General features: G+C 40.4%; 1 protein-coding gene across 1 annotated transcript in view; it reads left to right on the top strand.

Moving 5' to 3' along the window:
- disc1 (DISC1 scaffold protein) overlaps positions 1–16,445 on the top strand; it is a 210,245-nt gene that overhangs the window by 18,483 nt on the left and 175,317 nt on the right. The window contains exon 2 of the mRNA XM_034184501.1: positions 12,301–13,202. Coding sequence (XP_034040392.1) covers positions 12,301–13,202 — 902 coding nt within the window. The remainder of the gene's footprint in view (positions 1–12,300; positions 13,203–16,445) is intronic.

A 16,445-nucleotide genomic window follows, 5' to 3' on the forward strand; every position in this document is an offset into this window, starting at 1 on the left:
TAGACCGAGGTTCAGCAGTTTCCTCATGAGACCATGGGGTAGTATATTTTTTCAAAACACTTCATCACCACCGGTGTGAGTGCAACAGGCCGGTGGTCATAACAGTCATTGAGTCTGGTTATGGGGGATTTATTGGGTAGGGGGGCTATGGTGGAGGTCTTCAGGCAGGAAGGGACAGCAGGCTGTGTCAGGGACTGGTTGAATATTTTTATGAAAATTCCACCAAGCTGATCTGCACATTCTTTCAGCACCTGTCTGGAAATGCCGTCAGGGCTGGTTGTTCTAAAATCTCAGTGTATTTTTTCTCCATTAATGCTGCCATCACAGAAGTGTAAATTACCTTTGTCAAGGACACTGACACAGGACACTGACATAGCCCCATACAATGACAGACCTTGGCTTTTGGAACTGCTGCTGCTAACAGTCTGGATGGTCATTTTCATCTTTTGTCTGGAGCACACAATGTCCACTTCTACCAAAAGAAGATGTGGACTACTGATTTGTCTGACCACACATGCTTCCATTGTGTAATGGTTTAACCTAGATAACTCCAAGCCCAGGGACGTCAATGCTGCTTGTGGACAAGGATAATGTAAGGCTCCTTTATTGCCCAGTAAAGTTTCAGGTGCCATTTGTGCATGCAACTCTGTATTGTAGAGCTTGACAAAGGTTTCCCAAAGTAATCCCTTGCCCATGTGGTTATATCAGCTATTGATGAATGATTGTTCTTAATGCAGTGTAGTCTGAGAGATCGGAGATCAGAGATGTGCATCTTAGGGGTGCAACCCTTGCCCTTTTAGAACAAGAGCTAATTTCTATAAAGGCCTTATTTTTCGAGTTCGTTCAACAGGCACTACATCTAAGGTCTGACTTGACAGAATGGTAGAATGGACCTTCAGCAACAACGCCAGGTAGTATGTACAAGCAAATTGTGGTATCAGTAATTTTCTACAGGCCATTGTATAAAAGAGGGGTCAGTGGCGCCTATTTTTCCAACTGTGATCACGAGTTTAGAAAACTAGTCATATCTCTGTCAATAATTGACCAGTTCTTATAATTTTGGTATCAATGTGTTCATCATTACATTTACTAACTGATAGAACCTGCTGATTTTCTGTAGAGGTGACTGTGACCAGAATATTGCAGCTTATTGCAGACAGCGCCATTACTTGAAAGACGCTATGTAAAAATAGCTACAATCTAAAAATGGCTGTAGAAAAGAAAATGACTGTGCTAACTAAATACGCCCAGTATCACCCAAAAGTGCAATGTTTTAAGGAAAAAAATGAGACCAGATACAGCTTCCTATGTGGGTAGTTGATAAAATAGTGAGCATTTCACACATAACACCCTTTTGGTGATTTTTGCAGTATGCTGGGCAAATGGCAGAGTACTGCAGATAATACCAGATAAAGACTTGTCTGGTGATTTCCATGCATTCAGTGCTTGTAACTATTTATAAGCATGTGTTATTGATTAGCCTACAGCATTGAGCCAGCAGGTGAATCCAATAACCACACTCAAAACCACCATATATCCCTATGATTTTGAGCAGCAGGACCAAGGCAGAAAATCCTCTTTTCTCCAGGAAAACATTGGTAAGAGTCTTCCCTGATGCTCCATTTTAATAATTACAGTACCCAGTAAAATAAACACTGTCATTTTAGAAATTTAATATCATTCAAATGAGGCAAATCGTGATCAGGTGTTCAGTATTGGTATAATAAATGTACAATAGATTTGAATGCCTTTATGCATTAGGGTTAAGCCACTTTCATGATTATAACTTTTATTATCTATTTCACATTTTGCAGACACGATGTCTGGTGAAGGTGATGATGAGCTACCCAGTTCCATTCTCTTACCTGTAAAGTGAAGGAAGCTTACAAACTTTGAGCAGTGCGTTATCTGCCAGAGATCTACTAGGGAACCTCTGAGAAAACCACATGAGGCCTCCCTAAAGACTTTCAAGTCTGCCCTAGAGTTACGTGAAGATGATGTCTTTGACCGCCTGCAAGCAGACCTGGACCACCTGGATGAGGAAGATGTCAACAAAATCCTGTTCAGTTAATACTAGGCTCATGTGGCTAAAACACTTAGTTTCTTTTCTATATGAAGTCTTATTAAATTTATTACTATTTTTCCAGAGCATCTTCAATATTATGCCGCTGTCTGTAATAAGCTGCAATATTCTGGTCACAGTCACCTCTACATAAAATCAGAAGGTTCTAACAGTTAGTAAATTTAATAATGAACACATTGATACCAAAATTACAAGAATCAGTCCATTATTGATAGAGATATGGCTAGTTTTCTAAACTCACAATCACAGTTGGAAAAACAAGCGCCACTGACCCCTCTTTTATAAAATGGCCTGTAGAAAATTACTGATACCACAATTTGCTTGTACATACTACCTGGCGTTGTTCCTGAAGGTCCATTCTACCATTCTGTCAAGTCAGACCTTAGATGTAGTGCCTGTTGAACGAATCCATTTTGGGGGGTCCCTGCTCCTGTACTATTTATGTACTGAAATTCCTTCAGATTCCTTGAATTTTTAATGATATTTTTATCTGTACATGGAGAAATATGCGAAACCCTCCCTAACATTCTTTGAGGAACATTGTGTTTAAATAAATTTGCAGGTATTTGTTGACAAATCCTCTGAACATTATTGCTTCTCGAAGTCTCAAAGAATATTATGTTCATACCTAAATGATTACAATCACCTGTTTGAAGCAACATTTTTATTTATTTATTTTTTACCTTATTACCTAAATTGCCCCAACCCCTAACAACAATAATAATAATAATAATAATGAATACATTTTATTTTGTACAGTTTCCGTACTGTCCCAACTTTTTCTTATTGAGGGTTGTGTGATTTGAGTACTCCCAGTAGAATATACTAACTTTATTCTACAGTTTGGTGGAAATCTGTCTTTGTCTTCACTCATTGCATGTGATCTAGTTTTTATTGCAATATTTTACATCATCACCACTACAAAATATGAAAACATGCCTAATGATCACAAAGTACACCATATGTTTAGAGGACATAGTATTTGGATGAAATGTACTCACAAACTCTGTGTCTCCTTTAACACCCTGTGTAGACCTGATTGACTGAAACATGCTCACTTTGCAGAATGCCTCTATTTGAGGGGCACAAATCTCAAACTGGTCCCCACAAAGATTGAAACACACATGCACAAAAGGCCTTGAGGAATTTCCTTCCTCTTTACTTGGAAGTTTTCTGTGTGTAATTGAAGCATTGTGAGGATACAGTAACGCCTCTCATCAACAAGTGCTCCTCCTTTCACCTCCCGGGGATTTTCTGACTTGCTGGCGTGACCTCTCGTCATCGCACCAGATGGTAGACGGTGTATGGTTGTGTTTGGTACTTGTGGCCAGTGTTGGATTTCATAAATTGGTGCATTGACATGTGTTGCACAATACGCTAATGGGACGGCCTGTAACTTGAGAGTTAATGCGGTGGCCTCTGAGGACAGCAGGATCTCATTGAAGATGTCCTCCGCTCTGTGAAGACACCACACACACTCACTCTGGGGACAGCAGGACGCCAATGTCACTCTCACTGCATCCCAAATCTCCCTTAAGTTCACTTTGCTCATCTATAGTCACATGGGATAGATGAGGACAGTCATCGCTGGAGGTCATAGAGGACGGCTGAGCAGTGAGCTGTGTCTGCTTCATGGTGTTCTCATGCTTCACATTTCAGTCTTTCTATCATTTGCTACAGAGATCCGCACTAAGTAGAAAAGAAAAATGTTTGATTAATTCTGCAGCCTTATAGTACATTTCATGAAGTCAAAAGAGCCTTGTTACCCTACGTGTTAGTGAACTGGTGATAGCAGGGTATTGTTTCCACTGGCATGTGTGTGTGTGTGTGTGTGTGTGTGTGTGTGTGTGTGTGTGTGTGTGTGTGTGTGTGTGTGTGTGTGTGTGTGTGTGTGTGTGTGTGTGTGTGTGTGTGTGTGTGTGGCCAAGATAACTCAAAAACAGCTTGATGGATTTCCTTCAAAGTTGGTGGGAATATTAGTTGGATAGGTATGTAGAGGTGAGATTTTGGAGTATTTTGGTCAAAGGTCTAGGAAAATATGGTCTGAAAAACACCTTTGTTGTATGCCCCAATAACTAAGAAGCCTATCAGTGGTTCTCAACCCGGTCCTCAAGTCCAACCTAAAGGTGCCTTGACACTTACACACATTTTGGCTCAGCACTGTCACGCACTTCGTCGTGAGAATGCCACCCGCTGTGTTCCCACCTGGATGTCACGCTTTGTGTGCTGAATGCTGCGTATATAAAATAATTATTTTGTAGCGGATTAATCATTTTCTGTGAGAGTTTGGCTGATGAAAACACCTCTAATCGCTTCTGGAATCACAGAGAACTGTTCCAGCTGCTGTTTTCTCTCTCTCTCTCTCTCTCTCTCTCTCTCTCTCTCTCTCTCTCTCTCTCTCTCTCTCTCTCTCTCTCTCTCTCTCTCTCCTGTGCTTGATGAGGTGGAGAATGCATTTGGAACCGTCTAAAAGGTAATGATTTGTATTGTTTATATTGTAATGGCTTGGTAAAACAGTTGCATGTTCACTTCTTATGAGCATCTGTAAAAGTATGTTTATTATAGATTTAACATCTCATTATAATTGATCAGATGAGCTGTGCTGTTATGCGCTGTGCTGGTGCAATCACTTGCACTCACGCAGTGTTTCTCACGCAGTTTAATTGTTTGCGCAGTGTTCACGTGAAGTTCACATAATTAATGCGTGACTGAGATTTTGAACATTTAAAAATTTTCTTTGTGCTATTGCACAAAGCCTTGCACAGTTTACAACGGTTTACAAAAGTTTGCAACAGTTTACAACAAGTTTGCTCTCCTGTACAGCAGATTGCGTGCAAGTGCACGGATCAAATTCGTGGAAGTGTCAAGGCACCTTAACCAACACATTTTCCATCTCTCCCTGCTCTTCCACAAGCTGATTTGTTCATTCAGGTGGCTGTTACCAATGGACTGGCTGCTTACCTGAACACGTTAAGCTTCAGCTTGTGGTAGAGCAGGGAGAGATGGAAAACGTATTGGTTAGGAGGTACTTGAAGTTGAGAACCACTAATCTAAAGCATATATGGATTTATTCTTATTTCATTTATATAGCGCCAAATCACAACAGAGCTGCCTCAAGTCACTTCACACAAGTAAGGTCTAACCTTACCAATGGATTAGGAAAGTATTTGTGATTGATTGGTAGGAATGACTTCAGCATGAAGTCATATGAAGAAGTCATACATCGTCACCAGCACCATTACAGATATATGCATATTTACTTATCATGGTGTGTAGAGCATGCAGGGTATGCATCAGCCTTCTCATGCCTCCCTTTTTACTTTTTTCTTTTTAAGGAACCTTATCAAGGATACTTCCTGCAAGTTTGTGGTCACTTTTATACCAGTTAGTGTCTAATGTTAAAAATATACAAGTGATAAGAAATCATCTAGATTTTGATTGGGATACGAGGTCTGTTAGAAAAGTATCCGACCTTTTTATTTTTTTTTCAAAAGCCTGATGGATTTGAATCGTGTGCTTGCATGAGCCAACCTTGAACCTTCGTGCGCATGCGTGAGTTTTTTCATGCCTGTCGATTGCGTCATTTGCTTGTAAGCAGCCTTTGTGTGAGGATGGGTGGAGTCTCTCGTTGTTTTTTCTTTGCAAGGAAAATGGCGGAACGACTAGAGCAGCGCGACTGCATCAAATTTTGCCAGAAACTGGGCGACAGCCAGGTGGAAACCATTCGGATTATTCAGACGGCTTTCAGTGACGATCCTATGGGCATCACACAGATTAAGGAGCAGTACAACCGGTTTAAAGACGGCCGCACAACGGTGGAGAGCGAGCTGTGCTCCGGGCAGCCATCAACATGCTGAAATGACCAGATCATTCCACCATTCGGAAGATTCAGACGGCTTTCGGTGGCTTTTCAGTTGTGTGACTATCCGAGAAATTGTGGAAGAGTTGGGCATGTCACAACATGTCCTGTGAGGCTTCAACACGGTGTCACTTTTGCTGCGCCATCAGCTTCGTGCCGAAGCCATCGGCATGAATTTCGCTGCAACTCTTTTCATGGCAAAATCTTCTGTCACAGTGGAATGTGCTGAAAAAGTGCTGATGTCCACCTTAGATCACACTATGGTTACATGTCTGACCCGAGAGCAACCAATTTTTAACCAGTCGTGAAAAAGTATAAAAGTTTGTACAAGAAATAAGTTCAATTGGTAACATATTCCACTGGCGCATGGCCACACGAGAACGCTGGGTTCCCAAAAGTTGTTCTACATCTGGGAATCCTGCACTCACCTCGACTCATCGACCGAGTGGCTCGAGATGTTATTTTCGAGTTCAAGGATATGAAAGTTTTTAATGGCGGAGCAGCAGTGCCATGAATGATTTTAAATAACAAACATAAATTTGAGTACATGATTAAATTTTCAAAGCTCAGAATATTATACTTTGAGAGTATGTGACAATGATGAAATAAACGTTTTTTCTTATCATGAATCTTGAGAGAGCTTTTATAAAGTGATTGAAGAGGCCTAAGGGCAGTTTTGCACGCCTTTGACCAACTTGTCATACAGTAGCAAAAGTGTGGTATAATCATTGCATTAAGATATACATTAGAAGCTTTGATGGTAAGAGAGTTTCGAATGTATCTATAATTTGACAAATTAAATTTTAAAGTGTTTGTTATCTTTTTAACATGTTTCTTAAAATTCAAATTTGAATCAAGTGTTATACCTAGATATCTATATTGATCAACATCATGAATTTTCTGACCACCGATTAAAACTTCAGGACATTTCTGAAGTTTATTTAGGTTTGTAAAAAACATAGATACCATTTTTTCAATATTTAAAGTAAGGCAGGAATTTTTAACCAATGAGAAACTTCAACTTCATCTCTGTTGTTAGTTTTTGAGCTACCTCCTCCACGGTTTTTCCATGGGTATACATTACAGTGTCATCAGCATACATAATTGTTTTAACATTGCAGACAGATGGAAGATCATTAATTAAGACTGCTCCTACCACTCCTCCCATATCCAAACTGGATTTTATTTCTTCTAAAAAATAACAGCATGCAGTCTCGGTTGAGTAGTGTTTTCTAAAACCAAACTGAAGAGGATGTAAAGCCTCAACTGCATTGCTACAACCTTTTCAAAGACTTTGGAGATGGTTGGAAGGATACTGATAGGCCTATAGTTGGAGACTTGGAGCTTGTCCCCAGACTTGTAGACAGGCTTAACCACAGCTGTTTTTAAAACCGTGGGGAAGGTGTTGTCACATATTGACTGATTTATCACTTTTGTTAAAACTGGGGTTAGAGTTTCTTTGTGTTCCTTTAAGAAAGCAGTGTCAATACCAAAGCCGTCCTTAGTTTTATTCTTGTTTAGTTGTGAAATAACTTTAAAAACATTTTCTTCCACAATATTATACAATTTAAAAGAGTCATTACAATCATTTTCAAGTTTCAAGGAACAATAATAATTAGAAAAATTGTCTGCCAATTTCAGAACAGAATCAAGAAAATAATCATTAAAGTATATTGCCAATTCAGCATTATCATTGTTAATTACTCCATTTTTTTTGAGTTGTAATTTATCACATTTTGTTTTTTCTCTTCCCAATAATTTGTCCATACTCCTCCAAAGTTGGTTACTGTTCCCTTTTGCCTCTTTAATCAGATTTAAGAAGAAATTTCCCTTTGCCTTTCTAAGGTGCATAGTAACTTTATTTCGCAAACTTTTGAAAATGTAATGATCAGTGATTCATTTTGTTTTGAGAAAACGTTTAAGAGCCATATCCCTCTGTTTCATTAGATCCCAGAGAGAGCTATTAAACCATGGCAGTTGCTTTTTCTTTGGTTTCCTCTGCTTCAGTTCAGTATATTTAGCAACTGTCTCCTTTATAGCTAAAATTATATTACTGCATGAGCGATCACAACATTCATTATCAGTTTTACAGCACCAGTCTATTTCTTTTATTTCTTTCTCCAGAGGAGTTTGATTTTTCTTTGGAATGTAAATGTTTTTACATTCCAATTTTACATTCCATTACATTTTTTCTTGCAACAAGGGTTAGATTATGATCAGACAGCCCAGTTATTAAATTGTATATTTTCGTTATTCTGTCTGGTTTGTTAGTAAATGTTAGGTCAATCAAAGTTTGAGAGTTCTTAGTTAATCTGGTGGTCTTATTTATCAATTGTGACATTTGTACTGAATTTGCAATGTCTTTAAGCTTTTTTCTCTTTACTTTATCCAACCAATTGACATTAAAATCCCCCATTAGTAAAATTTCTTTCCTTTCATATTTCTTAAGTATTTCAGTTAAACCAGTATAAAAGTCATCTTTTGCATTTGGAGGATGATAAACAGCAAGAATGATAAAAGACATCTGAGGTGATAGAGTTATTGTGACACCAACACATTCCAAGGTATGTACTGGAATATCTATTGCATGACTGTCGATGCTGTCTTTCACGTAGATTAGAACCCCGCCCCCTTTCCCCTTCCCTCTGTCCCGTCTATAAACTTTATATCCAGCAATTGTGAACGCGGATAAAGGAGTCGTGGGTGTCAACCAAGTTTCCGTAAAACAGAGGTAATCCAGATTTGAGTCCGTAAGTAAATGTTCCATTTGCTCCAATCACGCTACGTATGTTTATGTGTCCACCAAATATTCCTTTCGGTTTGGTCCTTGTATTCCATAAAACAGACGCATGGTTTACAGTTTGAAAGAGTTTTGTGTTGCATTGTTTAGATGCAACAACAGCCTGTAGTGAATCTAATTTATACTTGTCACATGCGCTTGTGTTTGTCGCTTTTGGCACACAGTTTGCTGAGATGTTACCTTGTAGCAAAGTGGAAGCGTGCACAGTGCAGTTGTCTGGTGCTGGCGTGGCTGTGTTCATCTGTGGTCGATGTGGGACCACAGGGCTGGGATTTACGTGAACATCTCCGCAAAGAAGTAGAATTATGCAGAGAAGAGTAGCACGTCCGATATGTTGCATGTTGCTGAAATGCTTATATCATCTGATATTATCGGCCAGCTGATATGTTGGTCGGACTCTAATTTTGATTGTTCAGTAAGTGTTTTATTATGACTAAACATGTGCACTTACAATTTTGAAAACCTCAGAAGAGATATCCCTTATCTTTGGTGCCCTCTTAAAAGGAGGCTGTAAACTCAGGTTGGACATCAAGGATGTAAATAATAACAAAATCCAAGAATAACTACACTATGCAATTTAAAGGCCTAGAAAAAGAGTTTCAGATAATTTCCAGCTTTACTCTGGTATCATTGATATTCATGTGCTGTACTTCCTGTTCTGCACACTGTCGAAAAGGGGATTTTTGTCATATGGCATAATTGTCAAACATCAGTACAGCACTCTGAAGATTGTTTGATATGTTGTAATTTAACTAAGGCTGTAAAAAAAGTGAACTTGTCCTTTAATGTTGAAATGTGTCTTTCATTTAAAACCTTCTGGTTGAGCATTTCAGCTTTCATGTGGATTAGCAGTGACAGTAGCAGTGAATGCATCCACTGTTTTTCAGTACAAAAGTGTGTGTGAGAGGGAAGTTGAGAGCAAGGAGTGAACGCGACAGAGGAGCAGCTGTACACAAAGGGGCCATTGATTCGTGGCATTTCAGGCCCCCTTCGTCTCTGAATCCTCCTTGTAGACGATTTGTCATTAATCGTGTAGACCAGCAGCAGGTGTGGGCACACAGACCGTCCTTCCTCACCCTCCTGCCCTTACTATCTAACACACCCCACTTTTCAAATATCAACCGATTCAAAAGTAACTCCAGGAAGTGATGCACATGTGTTCGGCCTGTGAGAGGCGTGGCTTTGTGGCCGATGACTATGATGCTGTGGTATTTCTCAGCAGCTGGAGGAAAAACCATGGGAAATGTCACACAGCTGCCCGTCATACACTTCACTCATTAGTAACGCTATAAGAAGAGTGGTGGGACTGAAGAGAAGAGGCTTCAGCAATATCACATTCTGTGTCCTCCCGGGCAGGACAGTTTGGTATTTTACAGTCCAGGTTTATAAACTGCAGAGACTCGATTAAATGGCACACATTTTAAATAAATTTAAAGCAGTAGTAATTATTAATGGGATGATCAGTTGTTGTTTCCCTTTTATTGTTAACTATTATCTGGGTTTCATGTTAAACATCCCACAATTATATGAATGTGCATGTAGTAAATCATCAAGTGGTTAGTGCGCTTGGTTTCAGTGCGGAAGGTTCCCGGTTCAAACCCCACCCCTGCCACACTTTTTCATTCGGTGTTTCGCAGTTGCGAATCTCGCGCCGCCTGGTGGTCCGTAACTCAGGCGAGAGGTCGGTTTCAGCAGAGTTCCGGTGTTAGGAGCTCAGCACTCACAGTGTGAACACATCTCGTGAAGTATGGACAATAAGACAACGTCGGGGCACAGCAGAAGTCATCACAGGTGCTACACCTCCTCTAGATAACCCTCTCAACTTGGGAGAGCGTATAATCATTATAATCGCCCATGAACTTGCTAAATTAATGCCATCCCCACATCCTCTGTTTGTCATTGTTTACATGCACTGTGATACAGCGGAACTCTGCTGGCACTGTGGTGCATTCTGGGAAGTGCAGGCGGCCACCAGGGGCATTATGGGAAACTCTCAACACCGAATGTAATGTGGAGTTGTGTTAGGAAGGGCATCCGGTGTAAAACTTGTGCCAATTCATTGTGCAGATCCACCTTGGATTTGCTGTGGTGACACCAAGTGCAAACAAGGGAGCAGCCGAAGGGTCTTACTTTTTTACCTTAGCAATAGAAAATCATCAGCTATCAGCAGTGTTTGTTGTGAAAAATGTCACTTTAGATTCCTACCTGGATTCTTGATTGATCTGTGAGACACACTCAGTGAGCCTGTCAGCATGATGTGTCAGGAGCACTTCCTCTCCACTTAAAACAACAGGCATGGAAACTTGTTATTTCTTGCTTTGTCTCCTCTTAAGATGCATCACCTCAGTGTCTGTGACATATTTCTGGCTACAAAAGCTAATATCTATTTAGATGTGATGTGGCCTTTATCTTTTTGTTGGAAACTTGTTTAAATGCCCTCATCAAGTTGAATTAATTTGAATAAATTAGAGATAATCTAATGCCAGTTTAAACATTTTAAATGTATTGAGGACAGAATGGTGTGAATGGCTTAAAATCTAGAAATAAAGAATAAAGAGTACTTTATTATACTTCAAACCAGTGGTAGTCTGCTTAAATTTAACTTACAAGTGATAGCTTACCTGCTTACAACAACAAGAATAATTTACAGTTTTTTTGACAGTAGGTTGACGTTTGTCATCTAAATAAACCAAGAATAACCATAAGAATAATTACCACCTCCAAGGAGGTTATGTTTCGATTGCTGATTGACAGTCATTTAATTATTGTTCGCAGGTTATCTCAAAAGGAAGTAAAACAATTTCAGTGAGGTAAGGCTTGGGTCAAGGAAGATTTTAAATAATTTGGGTCTTAATTTATTTGACCATTTAATTTCTGATTCCTTTGGTCATTTAAGCAAAATTGCTAATTAGTTGAATGTTCAGGATCCATCCCTTGGAGTCAGTTCCTTTAATCCTGAGTAGACAAACAGATAGACAAACATGGACAGACAGCAGCAAACGCATCTTGTAACCTCCTTGGTGAGATTTTGGTATGTTCAAATGTGAAACATCTGTTATCAGGATCAAAGATCAGGATCAAAGTTCAGACAACAGGATCCCAGATTAATATCACAGATGAGTGGTCAGGAACAAGTTTGTATTCAGTTTAAAATCACCAAAGCTCAGGCTGAAAGATGAGTCATGGGGATCAAATGTCAGGATAGAAGCTCTGTGATCAGGATCAAAGGTCAATAATGACTACTAAAAGTCAGGTTCAATGCTCAGTGCTCAGTGCTTAGTTACATAGATCAAGATAAGTAAGCAATCAGTATCTAAAAATTTTACAGAAGAGATCAAAATTAAAAAAATGTAAAATGTAAATGCCAACAAGGATGTAAACAAAGTACCGTTGGATCATGGGGTGGTATATGCTCTGGGAGTGCTTTTTTAGCTGACAATGAAAACAGTTGTCATTTGCTAGCACATCAGTGTAACCTCTGATGTAGACCGTGATTAGTGCTATTAGCTCACTCTTTACCTTCCTCATTAAGTTTAATGCTTAATCTCTGCTTCACAGGTGGTCGAGTATCTGGGACAGTTGGCAGCTTCAGTCATAAGAAGATCTATCGAAGACCTGGGTACATGAAAGGGGAGCTGTCCAGAGTGCAGAACGCTGGTAATACAAAGGAGGATGAGGAGCACAGGAGGAGCAGCTGTATTACTGATGGAAAATCAGGACGTCAGATTGACATCAGTGAGCAGAACGCAATCCTGTCACCTCCTGTCAGCGTGTCCTTACTCAATCAGCACCAGCCTGATCAAGTCACATGTAGCGTTGTTAGCTCTGTGACTCGCTCTGTTCTCACTGAGCACTGTTGCCCTTTGAACAGCTCCCAACAGAGTTCACTGCACAAATTTAGGTCAAAACCAAATCCAGCTCTCAGGTCCTGCTCTGTACAATCCAGGCTTACACCCTCAAATGACTCCTTCAACTCCAGCTTTAGTTTTATTCAAGAGTCCCTTAACTGCAGTCAGTTGATAGACGTCACTGCCACCGCCACCGCCACCAACCCTGAACCAGAACCACTAACTCAGTCAACAAAAGCACCAAGCTCACTTGAAGCAACACCGGTGACCTCTTCTTTTGAACAGCTTCTCCCGAAGTCATCAGCTCCCATCCCATTACTGCCGTCCTCTGCCTCAGGCAGTCAGACAGAAAGAGAGGAGCCATCAATGGGTGGGAGGTTTTGGCGAGAATGTCTGTGGGGTGACAGGCAGTCTGACCCAACTGACAGCGACTCACAATCTCTTGACACAGAGGTCACCTCATCACTATCTGTGGACTCAGACACAGCGTCGTCTGTCACCTCGGGTTATGAGAGCACGACTCCTACATCTGACCACGGGTGGGACAACTTGGTGAAGAAGTACGACGGTGTACTGCAAGACTGCCTCCAAAACAACCGCACCCACATTAAGGTGGGTATGACAGAGGATAAGATGCAGTAATTCAATATTATACGTTAGCTTCCAATGTCTGACCAATGATAGAAAAATTCCTTGAGCTGCAAAATAAATATCTTTCCCAGCTAAGGTAAAGATGTTCAACAAGTATGGCGATCGTCTGTTTAGTTTCTGAGCAGCCCTGCTAATAACCCACGTAACATCACAAAGAGAGGAAGTGAAAAAAAAAGGATAACAAATCTGTACACATTGTTTATCTCTGTGGAAAAGACATTACACTTAAGGTTACGCAGTAGTACTACTAAATACACAATATTACTTACAGATTTGCACAGGATCTCGAGTTAGAGTGTCACTCCATGTACTTCCATGTAAAACAAGATTTTGCACTGGCATTCTCCTGGTGAAAGTAATAAACAACGTTCAAAATTGTGGCAGCTATCATATTAGCTAGGCATGTCAGGCCATCCTAGTTTATAGCATTCTGCCATTCTCAAGTCCAATCAGGTGTAAGAAAATACCACATAGTACAAATATACTCCATACATGTAACTGTGGTTTTATCATGTTTGTAGTGGTTGTGCTAGCTAACATGACCCATTTTAACTACATTGGTTCTCTGTGCTAGCTAAGCTAGTTAGCATGTAGCTACCTAAACATTTATTTAGATGAACGATTAGTAACAAATTGACTACGTAATATGTTTGAGTAACATTTACTGTGCATCTGCAATGTATTCACAACACTTCACTTTTTTTATTTTTCATGTTACAGTCTTATTCTAAAATCAATGAAATTCATTTTTTTCCTCAAGATTCTACACACAATACCTCATAATGACAATGTGGAAAAAGGTTTTTTTTTTGGTAAATGTATTTTTTTTTAATCTAAAAAATAAAAATCTGTGAGGCTCCAAATTGTGCTCAGCTGCATCCTTTTTCCACTGATCATCCTTGAGATGTTTCGACAGCTTAAATGGAAAATTCAGTTGATTGGACATGATTTGGAAAGCCACACACTGCAAAAACTGTCCCTCTCAAAATAAGACAAATAATCTGAAATTTAGCCAAATTGTCTTGCAAAAAATCTGTCAATGGTGTAAGAAAAATTTACTTGATTAGAATTCTCAAAACTAGCAAAATGTCTAGGCACTGAATAATCAAAATGTACCTTAAAACTAGACAGAATTCTTATTTTAAGATTAGCCTGTCTTAAAATAAGGAAAACAATCTTGTTCCTTTGCTTGAATGATTTTAAATCCATTGCCTTTACTTGTTACTGGTTAAATGTTGTGAAGGTGTCGTAACACGGACCCACAACAGGGGGCGCAAATGAACGGACAATGGATAAGAAAAGGAGTAACAATTTAATGTTGTGAAGGCACACAACGGAATACAGACAGAAAAATAATGGATGCCAATTGTACACAAGAGGACTGTGGGCAGGCTCGAAGATAGGAGACCTCTGGTGATCGAAGAGCCGGGGCCCACACCGCTTCCACCACCAACGGCCTGAAGAACACCGGAGCCGCCAAGTCCTGAGTCCCCAGGTGGTCTCTGTCCTCCGTTGTCGGCCCTGGTACTGCTGGCAGACAAGAAACAGATGACGGTGAGTGTGAGTCCTCACACCCAGCAACCTTTACACACAATTCCTCCGGGAGGGAAAACCTCCACCTCCAGATACGTTATCACTCGTGCAGCTCCTGTTTGTCCCTCTTCTGGATGGAGTGAGAGACGAAGACCGTCGTCCTCTCACTATCCGCCAATCCAATCTCCAACAGACTTCACAGGTGTACGGCTGCACACAGATCACAAGTTGAAAAAACACTCAGAAAATACAGCAGAGAAGATTACCTCTAGTGGTAAATGATTTCTCGGCGAGGAGGTGGAGTTGTAATCCGCTTCTTATGAGGTGGTTGATGAGAGACAGCTGGTGTGGTTGACAAGTGACAGCTGTCACTTCCAATGGCTCCGGCGCCCTCTCATGCTTGAAGCCCGCACTCCAAGCAGGGCGCCGACTGGTGGTGGTGGGCCAGCAGTACCTCCTCTTCAGCGGCCCACACAACATTAAATACAGCTTGATATGAGCTGGAAGAACTTAAGAACAAGTGAGATACATTTTCAAAAAATGAGACATTTTTTCTTATGTAAATAATGCTTGACAAGATTATCTTTCTATTTAGACAAAAATTAAATAAAAATTTCTTTAAACAAGTCTTTTTTTAAACTTCTTAGATATCAGTTTTTGTAGTGCACACCTGTCTACATATAAGGTCCCACAATTGACAGTACATGTCAGAGCACAAACCAAGCATGAAGTCAAAGGAATTGTCTGTAGACCTCTGAGACAGGATTGTCTCTAGGCACAAATCTGGGGAAGGGTACAGAAAAATTTCTGCTGCTTTGAAGGTTCCAATGAGCACAGTAACCTCCATCATCTGTAAATTGAAGAAGATCAAACCTACCAGGACTCTTCCTGAAGCTGGCCGCACGTCTAAACTGAGCAATTTGGGGAGAAGGGTGTTAGTCAGGGAGCTGACCAAGAACCTGATGGTTGCTCTATAAGAGAGAGCAGAACCTTCCAGAAGGACAACATCTCCGAAGCAATCCACCAATCAGGCCTGCATGGTAGAGTAGCCAGACAGATGCCACTCCTTAGTAAAAGGCACATGGCAGCCTGCCTGGAGTTTACCAAAAGGCACCTGAAGGACTCTCAGACCATGAGAAACAAAATTCTCTGGTCTGATGAGACAAAGATTGAACTCTTTGGTGTGAATGCCCCTCGTCATGTTTGGAGGAATCCAGGCACCATCCCTACAGTGAAGCATGGTGGTGGCAGCATCATGCTGTGGGGATGTTTATCAGCAGCAGGAGCTGGGAGACTAGTTAGGATTGAGGGAAAGATGAATACTGCAATGTACAGAGACATTCTGGATGAAAACCTGCTGCAGAGAGCTCTTGACCTCAGACAGGGGCCACGGTACATCTTTTAGCAGGACAATGACCCTAAGTGCACAGCCAAGTCAAAGCTTCAGGATGTGAATACGTATGTACATGTGACTTCTTAGTTTTTTATCTGTAATAAATTTGAAAAAAATTCCAATTTCATGTTGTCATTATGGGGTGTTGTGAGTAGAAGGTTGAGGGGGAAAAATTAATTTACTCCATCTTCGAATAAGGCTGTAACATATCAAAATGTGGAAAAAGTTAAGCACTGTGAATACTTTCCAGATGTGCTGTATGTCTGTATTTTAAACTC

The sequence above is a fragment of the Thalassophryne amazonica genome, chromosome 13 (genome assembly GCF_902500255.1).
Source record: "Thalassophryne amazonica chromosome 13, fThaAma1.1, whole genome shotgun sequence".
In the NCBI taxonomy this organism is placed as follows: Eukaryota; Metazoa; Chordata; class Actinopteri; order Batrachoidiformes; family Batrachoididae; genus Thalassophryne; species Thalassophryne amazonica.